At 34.0% G+C, this 12,027-nt stretch overlaps 1 protein-coding gene across 1 annotated transcript; it reads left to right on the top strand.

Moving 5' to 3' along the window:
- The first annotated feature begins 4,602 nt into the window (after positions 1-4,602).
- LOC108368785 (basic salivary proline-rich protein 2-like) lies at positions 4,603-7,101 on the top strand. Its single transcript, XM_017623704.1, has 3 exons — positions 4,603-4,740; positions 4,876-4,981; positions 6,932-7,101. Exons 1-3 carry the CDS (start codon positions 4,684-4,686, stop codon positions 6,976-6,978), a joined length of 210 nt encoding a protein of 69 aa, XP_017479193.1. The 5' UTR covers positions 4,603-4,683; the 3' UTR covers positions 6,979-7,101.
- The last annotated feature ends 4,926 nt before the right edge of the window (positions 7,102-12,027 follow it).

Raw genomic sequence — 12,027 nt, 5'->3', positions numbered from 1 at the left:
AGATGGGATCTAGTTCGCTATAGTTCCGAACTAGTTCTAAAATCGACAGACAAAAAGTCGCATCCTTTCACAAGCCGCACAGTGTGCTTTTTGTTCACTGCACGCGAACTAATCGTAGCGCTTTCGACAGAAGCAGCATTTTGGTACGAAACATAATGGTTTTGAGAGCTAAAGTAAATCCCTTTCAATTACCCCTTGACCTTAAAAAATTGGTTAAAAGTAGTGTTCTTCGAAAAAAAACATGCTAAATACATGGGATTTATTCCAAAACAAAAAATTCATGTATTTTTTATTATACTAGTATTATAGATTTTGAGACGAGACCTTCATTTAAAAAATGCATTATTTATTAAATTTTTTTCTATTTGCATGCAGCATCCCTCACACAATTTTATATCCCTCGAACAATAAGTGCACTTCAAGACCTTTAATTTGAGTAGAAGCTTTTAGGCCGCCTAAGAGCCAATTATATTTCAATTTTAAACCAAACTTCAAACTGCTATGCTAGTTTTTACTACGAAATTATAAAAAAAACTGCGTAAAATGTCGAATGAAATTTCGAAGTTTAACTTCAGAACCGTATTAATTAAGCTCTTAAAAGGCCTTGAGACTTCTACCTTAGCTTAAATTAAAGGTCTTGAATAGCACTAAAACTGACTTGTTGGTCGAGGGATATAAAATTGTGTGAAGGATGCACAGCTGCATGCAATTCATAAAAAATGCAATATATAATGCAATTTTCAAATTGAGGGGTTGAACTTTTTTTTGGTTTTTTAAACAGTGGAATCGTGTTTCTCGTCTCAAAATCTATAATATTAGTGTACAATCGCTCGATTGTGATGAATGATCACCCGGCTTTTTGCTTTCGCGACTGCACCAAGAAAGTAGAGAGACAAAACCTTCCAAATACAACCATCTCAGCGAGCGCACACGGGGAAACGGCCACCGCAGAATAATATAAACGGACATAAATATATTTACAAATGTATGTATGTAATTAGTATAATAAAAAATCCAAAAAATATTCTTTTTTTTTAATAAATCCGTTCGATTTTGCATGTTTTTTTTCGAAGAATACTATTTTAACAAATTTTTTTAAGTTCAAGGAGTGATTGTGGCTCAATGGCAATATTTTTCCTTGAAAGGTAATCAAATTAGCGAGAAATGTAATTTTGAAATTTTAAAATTACTACGGTGTATTTTTCTCAAAAGCATATGACTCAAAACATATCGATGGCTGAGTGGAAGATCGACCTATCTCGGCAGCCAGTTCGAAAACATTCTATCTCAAAAAACTTTTCAAGAACGTCCTATTTGAAAATTCGTTTCAAAAACGCCCTATCTCAGCTGCCGATTCAAAAACGCCCTATATCAGCATATTTTCAATACATTTTGAAGTGCGATAGGGCGTTTTTGAACCGAATTTTGAGATAAGGTGTTTTTCAATAAAATTCTGAAATAGGGCGTTCTTGAAAAGTTTTTTGAGATAGAACGTTTTCGAACTGGCAGCCGAGATAGGTCGATCTTCCACTCAGCCATCGATATGATTTGTAAAAAAATAAGTCATTTATAAACAATATATAATACAATAAAATAAAATGTCTATCATACTTGGGCGTACAATATTTTTGATTCTTATCCGGCCCTGGAGCCAGCAAACGTGAATAAGGCATTTATTACCTTAGAATAAATGGAACCCCAAACTAAGTTTTTTAAGCGGCTTGACTTTCGACGCTCACGCCGACATATACCTACAACTGAACAAATTCTGAGAGCCTGATAAGCCTTCTGTGGAGTTCTATGCTTTGTCTCGAGTGCCTAAACACCTTTTCTCATTGTGCGACTGCCCAGAATTGCAACTCACATCTCGTTCTCGTTGAAGTCACGGGGTATCAAATTTCCATATACATATGTATATAATTATGTACATTTCATTCCTATAGGAACTCAGTGGAGTAATTTAATTCGGTTTGGGAAGTCGTTGAGTAATTATTTCCAATAGATAAATTAGGTTATTTAAATTTTATTCTTTATTCTGGTGGTTTTTTTATTTGCAGGCAAACATTTACCCTAAATACGAATAATTGATTTCAAACTGATATGAATACAATGTAAAGGGTTAGTAAATAGGTAAAAAGCTTTGATGGAATCAGAAATCAGCCTGCTCTTAAATATGATACGTGTGTAGTAGCGTGGGCCGAAAATCCGTTTTTTTAGAATTTTGATTGATAATAAGAAAAATTATCAATAATAATATGAAAAATATATTATGCGCTAAAAACAATCTGTGTGAAAGATGACAATTTTTGGTCAATATCTTAGGCTCGCCCAAGTCCATCAAAATTCAATGTGCTCAAAAAATAAAAAATAATAAATAAATTTTTTTACTGAAATTGCAATTATCTCCAAAAGTGTAGGTCCTACATAATTTGGTATATAGACCTTTTTTGTAGAGAATGAAAGTAAGCTACAAGGTTTGCAATGTCAGATGTAAAATTACTTTCATTTTCGAATTTTTGGTTTCACCAATCCATTTTAATTTGTTTTAAATTTTGATTTAAGTGACCTATGCTCTTCACTTAAATAAAAATTAAATCAGAATAACCATACACAGAGGTGTTACACGTTTAATCACCTGATCATTGTGTATCTGCTGCTTACTTGTATACCAGCCCTGCTTTTACAACACAGCGTGCCAAAGCTTTCAAAAACTCTCAGTACAAATGAAAGCTTTCGCTGGCCTAGTCTGTTTTACAACAACTTTTTACTCACTTAAATAAATAGCTTACTGAAACTGAAAATAATTTAAATGAGAATTAAATAACAAAATAAATTACAGGTAATTTCCACTTAAACGAGTTTAGTGAAACTGGCTGTATGGGTTGTACATGGACCACATGAGTTAGGTTATATAGCAGTCTGCCGACGTGCGCCACCTTTGATTTGATTTATGAAAATTGTGGAGAAAGATGTATCTATATAAGTTTCCAGTTGAGAGTGAGAGCCGATCTTCGATCGAAACCAATGTGAAACCCTCTCTGGCTAACTCCGACTGCAACTTCTTTACCGGAATATTGCAATGACCAGTCTCTCAAACTAAATCTAGATCAGGCTGACTACTGACTGTGGTTAAAAGAATTATATACTCCTCTACTAGCTTCGACCTTGTTGCGAAAGACGCCAAGGCCTTAAAGTCACCTGGCTATCTGAGAAAATGGCTACATACTCACCGTGACGGAGCCTTCAGCTCTAGTAAGTACTTCTGCCTGGAAAACACTTGCATAATTACGCAGATGAATTGTCCTTATTAAGCTTAGGAATTCAAATTAAACGCATTCGCCAATTCCGCGCTCCATTTTGAAGCCACCAGTGTACAGATGATATATCAAGCTTCCCGTCCCAATCCGCTCTCGTCGGAAGAACGACCCCGATGGTGCTGTGAAATTCTATTTCAAGCCGTATATAATCGGTAGCCAGTCTCATCTTAGGTGGCAATCGAGAAAATATACTGATATGTCTGATCGTTCTTTCTTTCCATATACCTAGTTCTCTAAATCTTATAGCCGAGAGTGATGTCGTGTGCACTATGTGATGCTGTATAGGAACACGGTTTGTAATAACAATGAGGGCATCCGTATGCCAAGTTCTCATTGCCCCCGTGGTCCCGATGCATGCTGCCCTCTGAACTCTGCCTAGTTTTGCATGATTATACTGATTCTTTAAGGCTATCCACCATATCAGGAAGCCGAAGCATAAGATCGGACGTACAACCACTGAGTACATCCAGAGTACCACTTTTGCATTAAGACCCCATGTCTTCAAAAAAAATGCTTACAGGAGTAATAGGTCATGCTCACTTTCTTTACTATCTCTTCAATAGCTTAGCTTAGGATCCGGTATGACTCCCAGATACTTCGCTTACTTTGATAATTAAAGGTTTTTTCCATTCAGCTTAGGTAAATCAAAGCTAGGGACCTTATTCCTGGCTGCATAGCATTCATTCTGTTTTCTCTTGGTTCGCTCTAAGACCACATTGCTCGGCTTATCGGCATAGCTCTGCCAAAGTTCCATCCATGATATCGAAGGCCATGACATGTACTACCCCCCTGGTTGAGCTTGAGTGGTACTGAGTTGTTATCTTGAAGCTGGCCTTGTAGCTGGGAAAATAAGAAATCACATTACACCAGCTTTTAAAAAAAATTGATTTTTGACTCTATTTTTTATTTTTTGCTGACAGCTCTAATCGGATACCCTATTAAGCTCTGTTGTGCAGTTATGTTATGCTAAGCCAATTTAGAAATTTTTTAATAACACACTTCCGAATTGAATTGGCACCAAACAAACAAACTATAATAATGAGAAAGTACATATGTTTTTTCTACAATTTTAACAACAATAATTGCAAAAAATTTGTGCAATACGATATGTGGGAAAAGTGGAAGACTTTTTATTAAATTGATAACTTTTTGCGTACGTACAACAAAATAAATACATTTTCACTCTACAAAAGTTGTCACATAAGTACTTAATCACTGTTCACGCATGGTTGCACTGATTGTGCCTACGTCTAAAATAAATAAACTCTGGATGTTAAAAAGTTGCATGATTTCCTATAAAAATGGAGCCATACTCGTGAACAGCATCAGTTTGATACTAACCACTATCAGTTTGAGTTAAAGCGCAATGAAATTCCATATTCTGTTTGTTTTGATAATCAGCGCACTGGTGGGCACCCTAATGGTGAGTTAGCGCCTTTAAAACTACCTACATACTTTACTCACTTGCAGCTGACTTTTATTAAGTACATTTATTTATTACTTGAACAATATTTAGCTTACCTACCTACATATATAACAACTTTTGTTCTTCCCACAGGCTGCCTCCTCGAGTGGAACACCGCCAAGTGGTCCGCCACCAAATGGCCCACGACCAAGCGGAACACCACCAAAGGGCCCACGACCAAGTGGACCACCGCCAAATGGTATGCAGTTTAGTTACATATGTGGTTTATTTAAAAGCTTACAGCTTTTAAGACTTAGTACAAAAGCTTAGAGCTTTCAGTCGTAGAAAACAAAGCTTAAGGCTTTCAGTCGTAGACAAGAATGCTTGATCTAAGGTATCAGCAGTTCCTTTACGTAATATCCTCCGCTTTTTTTAATTAACTGACATTTTGTTTCAGCTTTAAGCTCACTATATTGAAATTTTTTTTCGGCAAATCATTTGATTTTTTCCACTTATCTCTGTATCTTACCAAGCCGTCCTTTACAACATGTGTTATCAAAAATGTTTCTTTTAGATCCTAAAAGCTCAATATTTTGAAATCCATACAATTCTTTGGAACAGAGTATTTGTCAAAAAATGTTCAATCCAAGTTGAAGCTATAAGGAGTTTTTACGATTATTTAATTTTTTTTTTTTGCTGAAAGCTCAAATCTTGTTACTAAGCTTTTCATTTTCTTTCCTCTTATCTCTTTATCTTATCGATGCCGACCTTTGAAAATATTCTAAACAATTTTTTATGTTTTTTTTTAACTTTAGTTTGATAATTTTTATATACTAAAAGCTTGAATCGAAGTCCATACAATTAAATGTAACAGAAAATTTGTCAAAAACTTTCAATATCATGTTAATAGGTTTTCAAGACTTTTTACCAGGGACCGCAAATAACGATTATCCTTTGAAATTTCAACTCAAAAAATCACGCGGAAAGAGAAATGCTACGTGCATAAGGAGTAAACCAATATATTTCTTATCACTCGGAGTACCTTCAGCGGCACTGGTTTTTATTTTTAAATTTTTACTTATAAAAATCAAGTTTAATCATTATATTTTGAGTTTTATTTTTTACTCAGAAAATAATCGTTATGTTTTGAGTTTTATTTTTTGCTCGGAAAATAATCGTTACGTTTTAAGTTTTATTTTTTGCTCGGAAAATAATGGTTACGTTTTAAGTTTTATTTTTTGCTCGGAAAATAATCACAGTGATGCTTAAAACAGCGTACGTGGGCAATGGTATTAGAAGCTTTCCATACATTTTCTGTAGATGTGCATGTGCTTCATAGGCATACGTGGCTAAGCTTATAAAGCTCGAAAACTTTATATCAGCAAGGGATTTTAACAAATACGCGCTTATATTTCAGACGATCATAGAAAGCTTTCCTTTATGCACATCCATAAAAATCGAGTGAAAGCTTTAAAAAGCCTATCACGTGAGATATGCTTTAGTCGTCATTGGCCAATGTCAAAACATGGACCCTTTTTAAAGATTTATGCAGATTTTATATGACCGCACCCATTGTAAAAGCTTTCGCCGTTTTTCAAGGTTTGAAAAAAGCTCTTTAGTCACATAACTATTTTCTCACTTTTGCTTTTTTTCATTTTAGAAAATGAGCTCAAAGGTTTCCAATTCTCTTTTTTTAAGTTTGATGTTTTCAATGATCTTATCCTAGATAGAGGGTTCATCATTACAGTTACAATCTACTAGATATTGTATCTCAGGAAAAACAGACAAATTAGTAGTAAACTTTTTAATTTATATGACTTTTGCAAATTAAAGCAACGGAATTACTTTGTTTGAATTCTTTTACAATATGTGTATACTTTGTTAACATATGTATGAACGTGCTTATGAATTTCATCTGAAAGGAATTTTTTTTATTGCGAAAGTTCCATACCTACCGATATGTATTAAGCAAAGTTGCGTTTCTTTAAAATGGGCCGTGAGTATTTTTGAGTTTCACATTAGTATAGAAAGCTTGATAGAGCTCTGCTCGCACCACCAGCTTAAAGTATTTATGGATGGAGAGGGCTTTTAATATAGTAATGTACAGTACGATCTTTTACGCTCTTACCAAACGCAAAAAGCTCAACAAGTCATATAACTATGCATGTGTAATCTCTACATTTATTTTAATCTTCTATTGATTTTTCAGGTCGCGGCCCACCATCCAACAGCACCAGCTCCAGCAGCTCTGGCTAATTCCAACATTTCAGTATTTTCGGCAAAGCTTTGGACAACGGACAAATCGCTAACTAGCTTAATTTATCGCACAAATGCACCAGATTTTATAGAAAATTTTAAATTAAAATGCTGTACAAATTATTATTGTCTTTTGTTTTTTAAATGCCATTTAATTTTGTATTTAATCCTCAGCTAAACCAATCACAAGTATGCATACATTGACCAGAAATTTGGTTAATTGCCCCATTGCTTGCGTTTTTGTATTGCATATGAATTTGGTTGTCCTTTTTCATACAAAAATATTTTTACTTTTTTACTTTGCTTCCTGTTGTTATTGGCTTAATAAAACCATAAAGGTAAATTATTGTCTTTGCTGCATTTTATCTGCCGCAGTAATAAATTTCAACTTAATTATAAGCATAAAATGGTTGGTTTTGTCGATGCATAAATATGAGTACTTTCGTGTTTACATCATAAATACGTACATATGTATGCATGTACTAATGTACTTTCTGACCAAATTTTTATTGTGGATTTTTGGCCGCCAAATGTAAATGTAAATTCACAGTATGTATGACATAAAAATAAAGAAAACAAAATTAGATGTTTTAGTGCTAGCGAAAATTAAGTAAACTAAATTAGGGGATCTAAGCAGCCATGACAAAAAAAATTTGTCCTGCGAGAGAAGATTTTTTGAAGCTCTCCATCAATTTTATATGGATGCCCGCAGACTCAAAAAAACTCTTTGTTCGTAATTGGTCTTGCACGCATTATGCTGTTACATTAATATACCTGCTATTGTGTAAAGATATAGTACATAAGTCAACTGAAAGTTCCACAGAATGATTTTACGAATGAACTTAATTCTGATTTAAATGGTGGAACCGAAGTTGCACACGGAAACACTACCTTTCCGATGCAAAAAGAATTATCGAAATCGGTTGGTACATAAACAAATAAAAAAATATACATATATAAATATTCCGATGAACTGATAGCCTCCTCCTTTTTTGGAAGTCGGTTAAAAATGAAGACCAAGGTAAATTTAAACACTTTACTTATATAAATGGTGAAGGGGAGTATGTAGATGAAGAAAATGGTAAACATAAAAGTAAAACCAAAGATAAATATAAAGAAAAAGATGAGGATAGCATACCGATAAAAGTGAAGATGAAGATAGAGGAAGAAAGATTTAAAATAAAGGGAAGTATAGAGAAAAGGATATAGATAGAGACACAGAGACTTTCGGGATTCTTGGGACTTACCGATATAATAATCGATATTTTCATAGGTTTTGTTATCGAAATTTTTATCGATATTATTATCCATTGCGCTATCGATATTTTCGGAACTTATCGATATAATAATCGATATTTTTATCGTTTCTGTAATCGATATTTTTAACAATTTTGTTATCGATATTTTTATCGAGCACGTTATTGGTTTTGTTATCGATACTTTTATCGAATTTGTTGTAGATACTTTTATCGATTTTGCTATCGATATTGTTATCTATTATTTATCGATTTTGTTATTTATTATTATTTATCGATTTACTATGTATGTATATTGGTTATGAGACAAAATAGATATGTGTGTAACGTAAGTTTCACTTCTCCAGTGTGGCCCAGGCGTGCTTGGTTTTTTTCTTGTACGAGACTTAACTTTTACATTTATGCAAATCAAACTGTAAAATATGTGGTTTCCGTGTACGTATGGTATTAGTATAACATAGAAGATCCAAAGGTTAATCAACTCAACTCAATAACTCAAAACTGATAAATTTGCACATTCCTCAGTTCCCTATTTAAATATATCTCGCACATGCATACATATCGCTTTGAGTATGAGGCGATTACACGGGAAAGCAATAGTAAAAGTAAATGGATATGGATAGTGTTCAAGTGGCTTATGTAGTATTTCTCAAATAATATATCGTCGTTTAAAGTACAAAACCGCGTATCGTCATTCTGAAAAACCGCGTAACTAACATTTGCTGCCAAAAATTGGATTTACTCACACAAGCTCTTGGCTCAATGCCTATCCAGTTGTCCTGAAATATACTATCCAGAAATGCGAATGCTTTATAAAAAAAGAAAACCATTTTGAAATATGAGTTTTTTTACTCTCTAGAAAATTGTTTACATAATTCACATACGTGGTTTTACATTTTGTAGATACGCGCTTTTTACTTTAAACGACGATATGTATAATGCATAAAAATGTACAATATAACATTCCTGTTTAACTTGCATTAAATCAAGTATCTGCTCTTCTCAAATGTCATTATCCATATCAGTCCCAATTCCGACTCAATTTTGTTGTGCATCAGACTCCATCCTTTTAGTTTAGTCATTTTTGAAAATGCGTTGCGCTCGCTACTTTTTTCGAGTTCACATATCCAGGAATGCGTTCTGTCTAAGATTCTAAATATGCTTGATATCCCTGTGTGATGCTTTTTACAAAACGTGTATCTAGAAAGCAGTTATATTTTGAATGCTAATGATACCAACAAAAACGGTTACTCTTATTAAGGAGACGGGATATTTATTATCCTGTACATTTGATCTCCAAACTTCCTCCATGTGCCTGAAAGCTAACATAATCAAAATTTTCTTTATTGATTACGTATAAACAAGCATAAATCTTCCACAAAGTCATTATTGTGGAGAAATGTGATATTAAGTTGTCGAAAAGGGCTTTTCCGCTCCATTGGCAATTAAATCTGGTTCTACTTATCAATTAAACTAATTTCAGAATTGCAGTCTTACTCTTTAACGGTGATGAGCATTTCAAGCATACATACATATATAGATAGTTGGAACATACGATTCTTGAGAATTGCATAAACCGTATACCTCACTCCACTATATACATATACGTACACTCTTGTTTTTAACCGACTTCAAAAAAAGGAATGTTACCGCATAACTTTGGAACACGTCAACCGATTTCGATATTTCTTTTTCAGTCGGAAAGGTAGTGTGGTCCCATACTAATTTGGCTTAGAGCCGCTCATTGGATCATGAAGAAATTAACGGTACTCCTAAATATGAGAATTGAAATCAGTTGCGTTTTTTGCTTAAAAATTATTTGTTTTAAATATTTTTTTCATACCTTATGTGGAGAAAAATGACTAGAGCCGTCAGCAAAAAAAATTATTAAAAATCAGCGCGATTTTTAGTTACTTCAAATTTGAACATTGTTACACTAGAATTGAGTGGGTTATAAAACTGCATACCAGATATTAAAAAGAAAATCTAAATAAAAAGTTTACAGGTTTGAAGAAAATTAGTTGAATTTTCCTAAATTTTGTACAAAGTTTGAAACTTTAATTCATATGGTTTTGTTTATAGCATGAACCATATTTTTTTTTACACAGTTACAGCTTGCAAAACATTGTGAATATAAAATAAAAAACAAAGGTATACGCAGATATAATGGAGTGAGCGTACATAACCAGACTTTGGCTAAGCGGATAAAAGCAAAAAATAGCGAAGCACAATGGCCGGGCTTCTGCTTCGATTTTTTGTGTGCGCCTTGATTTTACTACGCAAAACACTGTACCTTTCGAGTGTTAGTGCACATCATTATTCACTCCGACCACGGCAGTAGAGCTGTCAAGCTATCGATAGTCAAGTTCATCAATGTTTTACGATAGTCTGTCTGATAGGGTGACTATCGATACTATCGATAGTATCGACCCATTTCATATGGTTTTCTAAATCCATTTATTTTTCGTAAAATGGCGCTTTTAGAAATAATGCCATGAACCAACTAAATAGATCACCCAGTACGGCAACCGCGTATTTCTAATTGCATTTGAGAAAAAAAAAATGTTGATAACGTAATTTTTTAATCGGTTCTTTCATTCACACACATGGTTTCATTCCGTTTCATTCACATGGCGGCGAAAAAATGACGTCACTGCAAAATAAAAATACTTTTTTCTCGCACACCATCCTGGGTAATCTTTGTTGATTCGTTCATGAAATAATGCTGCCAATTTTTGTTTTCTTTGAACCAATCCGTGCAAATATCAAAAGCGCTAGGAAAGAGAATACGCTATCAATGAAACCATAGTGGCGATAGTACTAAAACTATCGATAGGTACACGGTAGTACCTGCTATTAATTTCGAGATTTCTTTAAGTGGAGCCCAAACCTTTGCCACTTGGAACAAACGCAATGGAAATTGAGCAATTTTTTTTACTTGATTCCAGATGGATGGACCAGTTTTTCTATAAGTGCCGTATCGTTAACTAGTTTACCAGCTTTTTAAATCAGTTTGTATTGCATTTTTGTTCGATTAAAAAAATGGATAGCTAAAAAGTGGATGTGCTAGTGTTTGGCCGAGCTTTTCCTCCGGTTTGTGGCACCAGCCTTGTATTTCTATGAGAAGCTTTTTGCATATTAGAAATATACTCGGAAGTTTGCCGTAGCCTGCCGTGGAGATTTTTTTTATGAAAGTCAGCTCATAATACATCTGATACAAAAATCTTCAGGTGAGGAATCTTCTCGTTTCTCCTCGATATGTTATCCACAGTAACGCTGTCCCGCAATTAAGAGCAAGAATTTCGATAGTACACTGTAGGATCTGTTCAGTAGTTAGTTGGCCGTTATGCAGTTGTGTGATATACATACATATATATTACCGGCCAAACCCGACCTTACGACAAACTAATTTAACAGCCCTTTTCCCATGCAATGAAAACTTTGCTTAAATGACTGTTATCATCACTAATACACCCAAGATATGCCACAAAAAGTAACATTTTAGCGCTTAGTAAATGCTGTCATTTCCTGCGATTAGAGCCATAAGTTTAGTTTTGGCCATGGTTGAATAATAACAAGGTGTTGTCAGTTGCGACGTGTTTGTTGTGATTTTGACAAGATCGGCATGCTTATTTTCAGTGCTGCCGATCTTCATTTTTATACTACTATTCGTTGGGAAATAGTATCTAAAATACTCCATTTTAGTAATTCGTTTTATCGCGATTCAGAACAATATTAATATTTAAAATTGCTGCATTTGTATAATTCGTGTCCTAAACAAGTAAAAAAATAA

Source organism: Rhagoletis zephyria, unplaced genomic scaffold (genome assembly GCF_001687245.7).
Source record: "Rhagoletis zephyria isolate East Lansing unplaced genomic scaffold, Rhagoletis_zephyria_1.1 Rzeph_scaffold_03313, whole genome shotgun sequence".
Taxonomy (NCBI): domain Eukaryota; kingdom Metazoa; phylum Arthropoda; class Insecta; order Diptera; family Tephritidae; genus Rhagoletis; species Rhagoletis zephyria.
This window is presented reverse-complemented; position numbering and strand designations above follow the sequence as displayed.